This window comes from Microchirus variegatus (assembly GCF_963457635.1).
Source record: "Microchirus variegatus genome assembly, chromosome: 4".
NCBI lineage: Eukaryota > Metazoa > Chordata > Actinopteri > Pleuronectiformes > Soleidae > Microchirus > Microchirus variegatus.
The window spans coordinates 36,901,511-36,916,763 of NC_139805.1; the positions used below are offsets into that span (position 1 = coordinate 36,901,511).

Here is a 15,253-nt window from a genome sequence, read left to right on the forward strand (position 1 = left end):
AGTTTGTGCATAGATGAACAGAACAGTGGTGTGTGAGGTGTTTGGACTGTAACTATTATACTGAATGGCTCTTTGATATGCAAAGTGAGTATCACGGTTACTACTGTTACCATTTCCTTTGTTGGTTTTGTATTTAAATGGCGTGTCGAGTGCAGCCTTTGTTTTTCCTTTTTCCTGAATAAAGACACATTCTGTTTGGACACGACATGGCTGCTGCTGCTGCTGGTGATGTTGATGATGATGATGATGGTGAGAAGTGACACAAAGTGACCACACGAGGCAGCAGCGGACCAGCAGCTCCTGTGTTCCCCCCCGTGAGGTTAAAATCACTGGTTTTCTCTATGAGGTTTAGTGTGAGAGAGTTTAAAGTGAAGAGAAACTGATTTAAGCCACTTAACAAAAGACTCACTGAATAAAATCTGAGTCAGTTTAAGTCTACGACGTCTTTAAGAACACGTTCACGTCTTTATTTCACTGTTAGACAGACTTTAACAACAGGAAACTGAAGTTTGTAAACCACTCACTCTCCCACACCAAAGCCCATAGAGAAAATCAGTGATTTTAGCTCACGGTGGACACAGGAGCTGCTGGTCCACTGCTGCCTCGTGTGGTCACTTTGTGTATGTGTGTGTCTGTGTGTGTGTGTCTGTGTGAGTCTGTGTGTCTCTCTGTGTGTGTGTGTCTCTCTGTGTGTGTGTGTGTGTCTCTCTGTGTGTGTGTGTGTGTGTGTGTGTCTGTGCGTCTGTGTGTGTCTCTGTGTTTGTGTGTGTGTGTGTGTGTCTGTGTGTGTGTGTGCGTGTGTGTGTGCGTGTGTCTGTGTGTGTGTGTGTCTGTGTGTGTCTGTGCGTCTTTGTGTGTGTATTAGTGTGTCTGTGTGTGTGTCTGTACCTGTGTGTGTGTCTGTGTTTGTGCGTGTGTGTGTCTGTGTATGTGTGTGTGTGTATGTGTGTGTGTGTGTGTGTGTCTCTGTGTGTGTGTGTGTGTGTCTGTGTTTGTGTGTGTGTGTCTGTGTGCGTCTGTGTGTGTGTGTGTGTCTGAGTGTGTCTCTGTGTGTGTGTGTGTGTCTGTGTGTGTGTGTGTCTGTGTGCGTGTGTGTGTCTGTGTTTGTGTGTGTGTGTGTGTGTGTCTCTGTGTGTGTGTCTGTGTGTGTGTGTCTGTGTTTGTGTCTGTGTGTGTGTGTGTCTGTGCGTGTGTGTGTCTGTGTTTGTGTTTGTGTATGTGTGTGTGTGTGTGTCTGTGTGTGTGTGTGTGTCTATGTGTGTGTGTCTGTATTTGTGTGTGTGTGTGTGTGTCTCTGTGTGTGTGTGTGTCTCTGTGTGTCTGTGTTTGTGTGTGTGTATGTGTGTGTGTGTCTGTATTTGTGTGTGTGTGTCTGTGTGTGTATGTGTGTGTCTGTGTGTGTGTGTGTGTGTGTCTGTGTGTGTGTCTCTGTGTGTGTGTGTGTCTCTGTGTGTGTGTGTCTGTGTTTGTGTGTGTGTGTATTTGTGTGTGTGTGTGTGTCTGTGTGCGTGTGTGTGTCTGTGTTTGTGTGTGTGTGTCTGTGTGTGTGTGTCTGTGTGCGTGTGTGTCTGTGTTTGTGTGTGTGTGTGTGTGTGTCTATTTGTGTGTGTTTCTCTGTGTGTGTGTCTGTGAGACACAGGAGTTGTTGATCCTCTTCTGCCTCCATCACTAAGTTCAAATGACTTATTTTGTATAATTCGGCTTTTAAAATTCTTTGTCTAAATTTACTTCAGTGACACAAAGTGACCACACGAGGCAGCAGTAGACCAGCAGCTCCTGTGTCCACCATGAGGTTAATATCAGTGGTTTTCTCTATGGGCTTTGGTGTGGGAGAGTGAGTGGTTTACAAACGTGAGTTTCCTGTTGTTAAAGTCTAACAGTGAAGATAAAGACGTGAACATATTCACTGAAATGTCAATAAAAATCACCCAAATAAACAGAAAAGGACAAATAAGAATAAAATCGACAAACGAGTCACGTTTTTAGCGCCACCTAGTGGTTGAGAGTCTGACGTCCGAGCGGGACAAAGCTCAGACGTGATGAAACAGGCGGCGGCTTCAGTCTGCAGTGACCTCTGCACGTTTAGTGTTTAGTGTTTACAGCAGAGTCTTGGTCCATGACATCATGGAGATGATCACACACACACACACACACACACACACACACACACACACACACACACACACACTGTGTTCTCCTGTGAAGTGTGTGTGGCAGGAAACGGGGAGTGTATGAATCCAGCTTCACTGCTGCTGATCCACGGCGGGAACTCCTTCACAGCTGAGCTCTGACTCTGAGACGAGGAACATGAACATGTTCACCACGGATCTGAGGAGATAAGAGGTGAGACACACACACACACACACACACACACACACACACACACACATTCTTGTACTTGCTGCACACTGAGGACTGGGTTGTTGACAAAGTGAGGACCAGCATTTCTACTTTATAAATCAACACAAATACAAATATCTACTTCAGGAATGACATCTACAAAGAACTACTGGTTGCAGTACCATACAATTTCTGCAGGTGGAGCCCCAGAGCAAAAAGGGCTGGAAAACTTTTTTTTTTTTTTTAATTGTTTGTCTAAAATTTTACAAAAACCACATACTATACTATGTCGTCCAAAATTAGATTTATTTTATTTTTTTTAGAAATTGAGTATAGCATGTTTACAACCTAAGGAAGTGATTTCAATGAAAACAAATTGAGGACCGGCCAAAATGTCCTCACTCCGTAAAAATGACCTCACTTTGTTGGTTAAAAACCCTCACTGGTCCTCAGTATGCCACAAGTACAAGAACATACACACACACACATTCTTGTACTTGCTGCACACTGAGGACCAGCATTTCCACTTTATAAATCAACACAATTACAAACATCTACTTCATGAATGACATCTATAAAGAACTACTGGGTGCAGTACCATAAAATGTCTGCAGGTGGAGCCCCAGAGCAAAAAGGGCTGGAAAACTTTTTCAATTTTTTTTTTTTTTTTTTTCATACTATACTATGTCGTCCAAAATTTGAAATTTCTATTTTTTTTGACAAATTGAGTATAGCATGTTATAGCAACCAAAGGAAGTGATTTCAATGAAAACAAAGTGAGGACCGGCCAAAATGTCCTCACTCCGTAAAAATGACCTCACTTTGTTGGTTAGAAACCCTCACTGGTCCTCAGTTTGCCGCAAGTACAAGAAAACACACACACACACACATTCTTGTACTTACTGCATAATGAGGACCAGGTAAACGTGCTGACAAAGTGAGGACCATCATTTCCACTTTATAAATCAACACAATGACAAATATCTACTTCATGAATGACATCTACAAAGAACTACTGGGTGCAGTACCATAAAATGTCTGCAGGTGGAGCCCCAGAGCAAAAAGGGCTGGAAAACTTTTTCAAATTATTATTTTTTTTTTTTCATACTATACTATGTCGTCCAAAATTTGAAATTTCTATTTTTTTTTACAAATTGAGTATAGCATGTTATAGCAACCAAAGGAAGTGATTTCAATGAAAACAAAGTGAGGACCGGCCAAAATGTCCTCACTCCGTAAAAATGACCTCACTTTGTTGGTTAAAAACCCTCACTGGTCCTCAGTATGCCGCAAGTACAAGAACACACACACACACACACACACACACACACACACACACACACTGTACGTTTACAAATGATGGATGTCACCCTGCAGCTTGGAGACACCAGAACACCTGTCAAAGTAAAGAGCGCCCCCTGCTCCAAAAACCTGTGTAAGACACGGGTCTTACGCATATGATCAACATCAGTTTAAGTCTTTAAGAACACGTTCACGTCTTTATCTTCACTGTGAGACAGACTTTTCCAGAAGTTTGTAAACTCACTCACTCTCCCACACCAAAGTCCATAGAGAAAACCAGGGATTTTTAGCTCACAGGGACACAGGAGCTGCTGGTCCTCTGCTGCCTCGTGTGGTCACTTTGTGTCACTGAGGTCAATCTGAACGAAGATTTTTAAAAGCCGAATTGACAAAATCAGTCATTGTAAGTTAGTGATGGAGGCAGAAGTGGATCAACAACTCCTGTGTCTCTGTGATGTTAAAATCACTGGTTTTCTCTATGGGCTTTGGTGTGGGAGAGTGAGTGAATTGACAGACAGACAGAGTTTCCTGTTGTTAAAGTCTGTCTAACAGTGAGATAAAGTCTCAGATCGTCTGGTTCTCAGCTTCTTCTTGTTTTTAACTCGGTGAACTTTGGCAAACATGTTTCTAACATCAACACCTTGAAGACTGTGTGTGTGTGTGTGTGTGTGTGGGTGTGTGTGTGTGTGTGTGTGTGTGTGTGTGTGTGTGTGTGTGTGTGTAAGGCGTGGTTTCTCTCTCTCAGGACTCGTCTCTGACTCTGTGAGCGTTTCATTAACCTCAAAAACATGCTACGCTACATGCTAATGTGTGTGTTTATACTGTGTATATGTGTGTGTGTGTATTTATACTGTGTATATATATATGTGTGTGTGTGTTTGTACTGTGTATATATGTGTGTGTGTGTGTGTTTATACTGTGTATATGTGTGTGTGTTTATACTGTGTATATAAATATGTGTGTGTTTATACTGTGTATATATATATGTGTGTGTTTATACTGTGTATGTGTGTGTGTGTGTTTATACTGTGTATGTGTGTGTGTGTTTATACTGTGTATATATATGTGTGTGTGTTTATACTGTGTATATATGTGTGTGTGTGTGTTTATACTGTGTATATGTGTGTGTGTGTTTATACTGTGTATATATATATGTGTGTGTGTTTATACTGTGTATATATATATGTGTGTGTGTTTATACTGTGTATATATATATGTGTGTGTTTATACTGTGTATATATATATGTGTGTGTGTTTATACTGTGTATGTGTGTGTGTGTGTTTATACTGTGTATATATATGTGTGTGTGTTTATACTGTGTATATATATACGTTTGTGTTTATACTGTGTATGTGTGTGTGTGTGTGTTTATACTGTGTATGTGTGTGTGTGTGTTTATACTGTGTATATATGTGTGTGTTTGTACTGTATATACACTGTGTGTGTGTGTTTATACTGTGTTTATATATATGTGTGTGTTTATACTGTGTTTATATATATGTGTGTGTTTATACTGTGTATATATATATATGTGTGTGTGTGTTTATACTGTGTATATATATGTGTGTGTGTGTTTATACTGTGTATATATATATGTGTGTGTGTTTATACTGTGTATATATATACGTGTGTGTTTATACTGTGTATATATATGTGTGTGTGTCTTTATACTGTGTATATGTGTGTGTGTGTTTATACTGTGTATATATATATGTGTGTGTGTTTATACTGTGTATATATATATATGTGTGTGTGTTTATACTGTGTATATATGTGTGTGTTTATACTGTGTATGTGTGTGTGTGTGTGTTTATACTGTGTATATATGTGTGTGTGTTTATACTGTGTATATATATATATGTGTGTGTGTTTATACTGTGTATATATGTGTGTGTGTTTATACTGTGTATATATATATGTGTATATGTGTGTGTGTGATTATACTGTGTATATATATATGTGTGTTTATACTGTGTTTATATGTATGTGTTTATACTGTACATATATGTGTGTGTTTATACTATGTATATATGTGTGTGTGTGTGTTTATACTATGTATATATATATGTGTGTGTTTTTACTGTGTATATATATGTGTGTGTGTGTGTGTTTATACTGTGCATATATATATGTGTGTGTGTTTTTATACTGTGCATATATATATGTGTGTGTGTTTTTATACTGTGCATATATATATGTGTGTGTGTTTTTATACTGTGCATATATGTGTGTGTGTATGTGTGTGTGTGTGTGTTTATTATACTGTATAAATATATATGTGTGTGGGTGTTTATCCAGTTTATAGCCCCATAGAGAAAACCAGTGATTTTAGCTCACAGGGACACAGGAGCTGCTGGTCATCTGCTGCCTCGTGTGGTCACTTTGTGTCACTGAGGTTAATCAGAACAAAGATTTTAAAAGCCGAATTGTTAAAATCAGTCATTGTAAGTTAGTGATGGAGGCAGAAGTGGATCAACAACTCCTGTGAACTCCTGTGTCTCTGTGATGTTAAAATCACTGGTTTACTCTATGGACTTTGGTGTGGGAGAGTGAGTGACTTTGGTGTGGGAGAGCGAGTGACTTTGGTGTGGGAGAGCGAGTGACTTTGGTGTGGGAGAGCGAGTGACTTTGGTGTGGGAGAGCGAGTGACTTTGGTGTGGGAGAGTGAGTGACTTTGGTGTGGGAGAGCGAGTGACTTTGGTGTGGGAGAGCGAGTGACTTTGGTGTGGGAGAGCGAGTGACTTTGGTGTGGGAGAGCGAGTGACTTTGGTGTGGGAGAGCGAGGGACTTTGGTGTGGGAGAGCGAGGGACTTTGGTGTGGGAGAGTGAGTGACTTTGGTGTGAGAGAGTGAGTGACTTTGGTGTGGGAGAGTGAGTGACTTTGGTGTGGGAGAGTGAGTGACTTTGGTGTGAGAGAGTGAGTGACTTTGGTGTGAGTGAGTGAGTGATTTTGGTGTGAGAGAGTGAGTGACTTTGGTGTGGGAGAGTGATTGACTGGTGTGGGAGAGTGAGTGACTTTGGTGTGGGAGAGTGAGTGACTTTGGTGTGGGAGAGTGAGTGAGTTTGGTGTGGGAGAGTGAGGGACTTTGGTGCGGGAGAGTGAGTGACTTTGGTGTGGGAGAGTGAATGACTTTGGTGAGGGAGAGTGAGTGACTTTGGTGCAGGGAGAGTGAGTGACTTTGGTGTGGGAGAGTGAGTGACTTTGGTGTGGGAGAGTGAGTGACTTTGGTGCAGGGAGAGTGAGTGACTTTGGTGTGGGAGAGTAAATGACTTTGGTGTGAGAGAGTGAGTGACTTTGGTGTGAGAGAGTGAGTGACTTTGGTGTGGGAGAGTGAGTGACTTTGGTGTGGGAGAGTGAGTGACTTTGGTGTGAGAGAGTGAGTGACTTTGGTGTGAGTGAGTGAGTGATTTTGGTGTGAGAGAGTGAGTGACTTTGGTGTGGGAGAGTGATTGACTGGTATGGGAGAGTGAGTGACTTTGGTGTGGGAGAGTGAGTGACTTTGGTGTGGGAGAGTGAGTGAGTTTGGTGTGGGAGAGTGAGGGACTTTGGTGCGGGAGAGTGAGTGACTTTGGTGCAGGGAGAGCGAGTGACTTTGGTGTGGGAGAGTGAATGACTTTGGTGAGGGAGAGTGAGTGACTTTGGTGCAGGGAGAGTGAGTGACTTTGGTGTGGGAGAGTGAGTGACTTTGGTGTGGGAGAGTGAGTGACTTTGGTGTGGGAGAGCGAGTGACTTTGGTGTGGGAGAGTGAGTGGTTGACTCAAACCTTGCATTTACTTCCTCTCTGATCCGTGTTGATGTTGAACACATGTTGTGTAGCAGACTCTCACAGACTCGTCTTCTCACGCCCACGTTTGGCAAATATGTCCAGAAACCTCTCGACTCAAAACTCCCACACACGGTTTTCCCTGTTTGGAAAATTATCTGTGTGGGAATTCTGGTGTTTGATCCCTGTCAGATATTTCAGCACAGGCCACAGCGACGCCTCCTAGTGTTAGCTTCACGTTTAACGTAGAAAAAAAACACAGTGACATGAGGAAAACACAAAGATATAAGGAAAACAAGGAATTACACCATTAAACATAAAGACTGTGGCAGAACAGCCATAGGATTCCAAGATGGCCGCCACTCCTGTCAACAGCACCAACCCTCATAGGGATTTCAAAATGGCTGCCACTTGTACACAAACCCTGCTACTTTTAGTGTTAGTATCACTTCTGTCGTGTTGTTTCACAGTGAATCGTTTGTTAACGTTTCATTTTTATCCGCAGACGTGTTGCTAACGCAGTGTAGAGCGGTGTTATCCGCCGGTATTGCTAACAATAGCTAACAGTTGCTAGCCGTTCCTCCAGTGTTCGGTCCATTCTGAGCTTTTTTTTAACTAACTTTTCTAAAGCGTAAAGCATTTGTATTCTGACTTTATTCTCAGAATTCTGACTTTAAAACTCAGAATTCTGACTCTTAAACTTATTCTCAGAATTCTTAATTTATTCTCAGAATTTACAGAATTCTGACTTTTTTTAGCAGAATTCTGACTTTAATCTCAGAATTCTGACTCTTAAAATTATTCTCAGAATTAGAAGAATTCTGACTTTATTTGTAGAATTCTGACTTTAATCTCAGAATTATGACTTTATTCTCAGAATTCTGACTCTTAATCGTATTCTCAGAATTTACAGAATTCTGACTTTATTTGTAGAATTCTGACTTTAATCTCAGAATTCTGACTCTTAATCTTATTCTCAGAATTTACAGAATTCTGACTTTATTTGTAGAATTCTGACTTTAATCTCAGAATTCTGACTTAAACTTATTCTCAGAATTCTGACTTTATTCGCAGAATTCTGACTTAAATCTCAGAATTCTGACTCTTAAAATTATTCTCAGAATTAGAAGAATTCTGACTTTATTTGTAGAATTCTGACTTTAATCTCAGAATTCTGACTTCATTCTCAGAATTCTGACTCTTAATCTTATTCTCAGAATTTACAGAATTCTGACTTTATTTGTAGAATTCTGACTTTAATCTCAGAATTCTGACTTAAACTTATTCTCAGAATTCTGACTTTAATCTCACAATTCTGATTTTGAAATCTGAATTTCAGACTTTAAACTCAGAATTCTGACTTTTTAAACTCACAATTCTGAGTTTCTGAGATTAAACTTATTCTCAGAATTCAGACTTCAAACTAGAATAAAGTCAGAACTCTTTCTTCCTGTGTGGCACTAATCCTCTGCCGTATAAAGCTGCTCTAGGAGCTGGTTTAGCTTCAGTGGCTCAAACAGCAGCAGAATCGTCCAGATGTTCAAAGATGACGGTGATGATGTTTAAAGCTCTTTGTGTAACACGACCCTGTGATGTCACTGTGATCACACTGCGCTAGGTCACCACTGAGGAATGTTTTGGTGAAGAAGAAGAAGACGGAGAGACGGAGAGTTTTCATCATCATCATCATCATCATCATCATCATCATCATCATCATCATCATCAGTGTGTGAAACACACTCAAACACAACAGTCACATCTGTCTCCGCGTGATCTAATGTGATTCACTCGTTCACGCTCTAGTCCACAACGTCACGGCAAATGTTCTGCTTCTCCAGCGCTGATTTGTGCTGTGAGCGCCCCCTGCTGCTCAGAGAACCAGCCTGAGAAAATGGACAGACTTATTTTGACTGGAAACTAAAGTTTGTAAAACTACTCACTCTCCCACACCAAAGCCCATAGAGAAAATCAGTGATTTTAACATCACAGACACACAGGAGTTCACAGGAGTTGTTGATCCACTGCTGCCTCCATCACTAAGTTCAAATGTCTTATTTTGTCAATTCGGCTTTTAAAATCCTTCGTTCTGATTTACCTCAGTGACACAAAGTGACCACACGAGGCAGCAGTAGACCAGCAGCTCCTGTGTCCCTGTGAGCTAAAATCCCTGATTTTCTCTATGGGGTTTGGTGTGAGTTTGCTAGCCGTTCCTCCAGTGTTCGGTCCATTCTGAGCTTTTTTTTTTTACTAACTTTTCTAAAGCGTAAAGCGTTTGAATTCTGACTTCATTCTCAGATCTCTGACTTTAAACTCAGAATTTCTGACTTTTAAAACTCACGATTCTGACTTTTAAAACTCAGAACTGACTCTTAATCTTATTCTCAGAATTCACAGAATTCTGACTTTTAAAACTCAGAATTCTGAGATTGAACTTATTCTCAGAATTTTTACTTATTCGCAGAATTCTGACTTTAAAACTCAGAATTCTGACTCTTAAACTTGTTCTCAGAATTCTGAGATTTAACTAATTCTCAGAATTCTGACTTTTTTTGTAGAATTCTGACTTAACTCTGAATTTCTGACTCAAAACTCAGAATTCTGACTCTTAAAATTATTCTCAGAATTTGAAGAATTCTGACTTTATTCACAGAATTCTGACTTTATTTGCAGAATTCTGACTTTTAAAACTCAGAATTCTGAGATTAAACTTATTCTCAGAATTTTTACTTATTCTCAGAATTTTTACTTATTCTCAGAATTTTTACTTATTCTCAGAATTTTTACTTATTCGCAGAATTCTGACTTTTAAAACTCAGAATTCTGAGATTTATCTTATTCTCAGAATTCTGAGATTTAACTAATTCTCAGAATTCTGACTTTATTCGTAGAATTCTGACTTAACTCTGAATTTCTGACTTAAAACTCTTAAAACTCTTAAAATTATTCTCAGAATTTGAAGAATTCTGACTTTATTCACAGAATTCTGACTTTATTTGCAGAATTCTGACTTTTAAAACTCAGAATTCTCAGATTAAACTTATTCTCAGAATTTTTACTTATTCTCAGAATTTTTACTTATTCTCAGAATTTTTACTTATTCGCAGAATTCTGACTTTTAAAACTCAGAATTCTGAGATTTATCTTATTCTCAGAATTCTGAGATTTAACTAATTCTCAGAATTCTGACTTTATTCGTAGAATTCTGACTTAACTCTGAATTTCTGACTTAAAACTCTTAAAACTCTTAAAATTATTCTCAGAATTTGAAGAATTCTGACTTTATTTGCAGAATTCTGACTTTAATCTTTCTGATTGACATCAGTGACACAAAGTGACCACACGAGGCAGCAGAGGACCAGCAGCTCCTGTGTCCCCTGTGAGCTAAAATCACAGATTTTCTCTATGGGCTTTGGTGTTGTGTTGGTGTTGGTGTTGTATTTTTTGTTATTTATGACCAGGACTGATGTTGAAAAAACCTTTTGTCCCTTTTGTCTCCACAGATCTGAGGATGTGGACGTTGGTGGTGGTCGTCTGTCTCTGCCACTGCGTCTCAGGACAGCGGTTCGAGACCAAGCTGAAAGGAGCGCAGCGTCTCGTCTGCAGCGTCCCCGGTTCTCCGGGGCCGCCCGGTAAACCCGGTCCCAGCGGGGGCCCCGGGGCTGATGGGAATGTGGGTATCCCGGGAAGAGATGGCAGAGACGGCAGGAAGGGTGAAAGGGGAGAGAAGGGAGACACAGGTATGAGATATAAAAATATGAAAAACTGAACTCACCAACAACAACAGTACAGACAAAATATTTGCATTAAAAAAACATATTTTGCAGACTGCAAATCGTGTTTTGGCGTCATGTGGCGTGTCATGTTACGTCAGAAAACGAAACCTAAAAGACTTCGGTATTTTTGAATTTGAGTGTAGTAACCGTTTTTGGCCACATTCTTACTTATGGCGCCTTTAAATATTATAACAAACACGTGTTGGTTTTGTCTGTCACAGTTTCCTTCATCATATATCATATTTTATATACTCTATACTATAAAAAAGATGGTGTTGAGATGTTGTGACAGGCTAACAGGCTAACAGGCTAACAGGCTTTAGTGCGACAGAAACGTGTGAAACTCACAGCGAGCAGGAGAAGACGAGATTGTGGTTAAAAAATAGCTCAAGTTTGCGTAGTGGGCCGACGCGCTTGGTGTAGCCGTTAGCGCTGAACTGCTACGCCAAGAAAAAAAAAAACAGAAGTCCGCAAAGTCCATGAAAAGTTCTATTCTTGGCTCCACAGTGCAGCACAGAGTTCTACACAAACTTCCAGCCTCAGAGGATTTATCTGTCCAGTGGATACGTGTTATACTGTATATGACGTCAATGTGCCTGCTAGAGCCACTTTAACAAATGCTAAATGCTGTTAGCTCCCAGTAGCCTCTGTGGCTGATGTCATTTCCTGTCCCTTAAGTTTCGTTATACTTTTTTTTTAAGGTGGACCTTTAAGGTCATCACTTCCTTCAAAATAAAAGTGTATCGTCTGCAGAAGTCGGACACGTTGCGACTCGTAATCTCTGCCATGTTAACGCCCTCTGGCAGGAAACAACATATATACGAGACGACTCGTAAATCAGACTTGTGTACGTCGGCTGTTTTTAACCGTAAAAAAGTGAAGATGGTGTTGATATGTTGTGACAGGCTAACAGGCTAATAACAGGCTAACAGGCTTTCGTGCAACGGAAACGTGTGAAACTCACAGCGAGCAGGAGAAGACAAGGTTGTGGTTAAAAAATCTCGGTAAATCACGGACTCGGACTAGATTTACCGAGCTTTAGTTTGCATAGTGGGCCGACATCGCTTGGCGTAGCGGTTAGCGCAGAACTGCTTTTTGATCTTGTTGATATGGCCTGGCCATGTGTCGGGGTGAAATATATATATAAAAAAAAAAAAAAAAAAAAAACAGAAGTCCGCAAAGTCTATGAAAAGTTCTACTCTTGTCTCCACAGTGCAGCACAGAGTTCTACACAAACTTCCAGCCTCAGAGGATTTATCTGTCCAGTGGATACGTGTTATATATGACGGCAATGTGCCTGCTAGAGCCACTTTAACAAATGCTAACTGCTGTTAGCTCCCAGTAGCCTCTGTGGCTGATGTCATTTCCTGTCCCTTAAGTTTCGTTATACTTTTTTTAAGGTGGACCTTTAAGGTGGACCTTTAAGGTGGACCTAAAGAGTCACAGACGTGTTCATGAGGACACCAGGGAACTAGCTTAACGTGTAGAAACAGGCTATAATATGGGACCTTTAAGTTTAAATGGGTTCCCTTTAAATAATCCTGTGGAAAAGTTGGCGTTTGATTGCAGAGATATTTATCTGTCAGCGATGAATCCATAAAAGTCGCACACCTGCCTTTTATTTATTTATTATTCCACTGTGTGTGGAAACAGGAATTCACAAAAACACACACACACACACACACACACACCCACACACACACACACGAACGTGAATGCGGAGAACTTGATTCAACATGAATAAGTGTCTCGATCCCAATCAGAAATGGCTGAGATCGTGAAAGGCGACATTCCAGGTTTTTTTTTTGGTAGCACTGACTGCGCTGTGAGCGCCCCCTACTGCTGAGAAGTTAAAATAGAGGCTCACTGTAAAACAAAAACAAAAAAAACAACGGCTGCCAGCAGGAACATTTTAGACACTCTTTAGGAGCTGAAGTTTGTGTCACTTTACACACCACTCACTCTCCCACACCAAAGCCCATAGAGAAAACCAGTGATTTTAACATCACAGAGACACAGGAGTTCACAGGAGTTGTTGATCCACTGCTGCCTCCATCACTAACTTACAATGTCTTATTTTAGTGAATTCGGCTTTTAAAATATTTAATTTAGACTTAACTCAGTGACTCAAAGTGACCACACGAGGCAGCAGTAGACCAGCAGCTCCTGTTTCCCCCATGGGCTAAAATCACTGATTTGATGGGGTTTGGTGTGACACCTTTTGAGTGAAGAAAAACTGATTTTAGCCGTTTAACAAGTGATTTATTTCATTAAAATCTACGTCAGTTTAAGTTTACGCCGTCTTAAGAACGTGTTCACATCTTTATCTCACTGTTAGTCAGACTTTGACAACAGGAAACTGAAGTCTGTAAACCACTCACTCTCCCTGCACCAAACCCCATAGAGAAAATCAGCGATTTTTACTAGAATTAAACATCACAGCACACAGGAGTTGTTGATCCACTGCTGCCTCCATCACTGACTTTAACTGTGTTATTTTTTTAAGTTCGGCATCTAAAATCCTTTGTTCAGATTTACCTCAGTGACACAAAGTGACCACACGAGGCAGCAGTAGACCAGCAGCTCCTGTTTCCCCCATGGGCTAAAATCACTGATTTTCTCTATGGGGTTTGGTGTAAAACTGATTTTAGGCGTTTAACAAATGATTTGTTTCATAAAATCTATGTCAGTTTAAGTCTACGACATCTGAAGAACGTGTTCACGTTTTTATTTCACTGTTAGACAGAATTTTCCAACAGGAAACTGAAGTTTATAAACCACTCACTCTCCCACACCAAAGCCCATAGAGAAAATCAGTGATTTTAACATCACAGAGACACAGGAGTTCACAGGAGTTGTTGATCCACTGCTGCCTCCATCACTAAGTTCAAATGTCTTATTTTTGTAATTCGGCTTTTTAAAACCTTTGTTTAGATTTACGTCAGTGACACAAAGTGACCACACGAGGCAGCAGTAGACCAGCAGCTCCTGTGTCCCCAGTGAGATAAAATCAATGATTTTCTCTATGGGCTTTGGTGTGTATGTTGTTAAAGTCTGTCTAACAGTGAAGATAAAGACGTGAACACGTTCTTAAAGATAATCTGCTTTTGTCTTTCTTCAGGGTTGAAGGGCAGAGTCGGTCCCACGGGAAAGATCGGAGAGCGAGGCGACCGCGGCCCCGCGGGGAAACAGGGCCCCGCGGGAGAGGGCGGAGCCGCGGGCCCTCCAGGCCCTTTGGGGCGCGAAGGACCGAAAGGGGACAAGGGTCAGCGAGGGCCACGTGGCCCCGGCGGGGTGTGCAGATGTGGCAGCCTTCTGCCCAAATCGGCCTTCTCCGTGGGCATCACCAGCAGCTACCCGGTGGAGAACGCCCCCATCAGGTTCAACAAGGTCCTCTTCGACGACGGCGGACACTACGACCCGCGGACGGGCAAGTTCGTCTGCGCGTACCCGGGCGTTTACTTCTTCTCGTACGACATCACGCTGGCCAACAAGCACCTGGCCATCGCGCTGGTGCAGAACGGCCAGCAACGCGTCAAGACGTTCGACGGCAACACGGGGAACCACGACGTGGCGTCGGGCTCCACCGTCATGTACCTGAACCCCGAGGACGAGGTGTGGCTGGAGATCTTCTACAACGACCAGAACGGCTTGTTTGCCGACCCCGGGTGGGCCGACAGCTTGTTCTCGGGCTTCCTCCTCTACGCCGACACAAACTACTTTGACGTACTGGCGGAGGATTATGTGTAGAACCAAGGAACGAGAGACAAAGAAAGACTGCGACTAAACTCGCAAGAATTCAGGGTATTCAGGGGTCTTAAAAAGTCTTACAAAGTCCAATTATTTGAATTTAAATTGTTAGGTCGGAATTTTGGACATAAGACCTATTTTCCACCTCACCCGGTGTGATGGAGACGTTCTCGAGAAATTCCATTCAGTTCTTCCAGTTGCCAAGTTAGGGTAAGGGGTAGGGTCCTATGTTCCCCGGGTCCTTTTGGGTGAACAGCAGGGAACATAGAACCCTTTTTTAGAGAAATGGTCCTATGTTCCCCGGTCTCATACAAAGCGGGGAA

The 15,253-nt window shown here is 41.4% G+C and overlaps 1 protein-coding gene across 1 annotated transcript; it reads left to right on the plus strand.

Annotated features, from left to right (window-relative positions):
- Window positions 1–2,308: 2,308 nt before the first annotated feature.
- c1qtnf7 (C1q and TNF related 7) lies at window positions 2,309–14,930 on the plus strand (the record flags this gene model as incomplete). The annotated part of the gene is made up of 3 exons (XM_083887697.1): window positions 2,309–2,343; window positions 10,908–11,144; window positions 14,302–14,930. The coding sequence occupies exons 2-3, from the start codon at window positions 10,916–10,918 to the stop codon at window positions 14,928–14,930; spliced, it is 858 nt and encodes a 285-aa protein (XP_083743823.1). The 5' UTR covers window positions 2,309–2,343; window positions 10,908–10,915.
- Window positions 14,931–15,253: the final 323 nt, after the last annotated feature.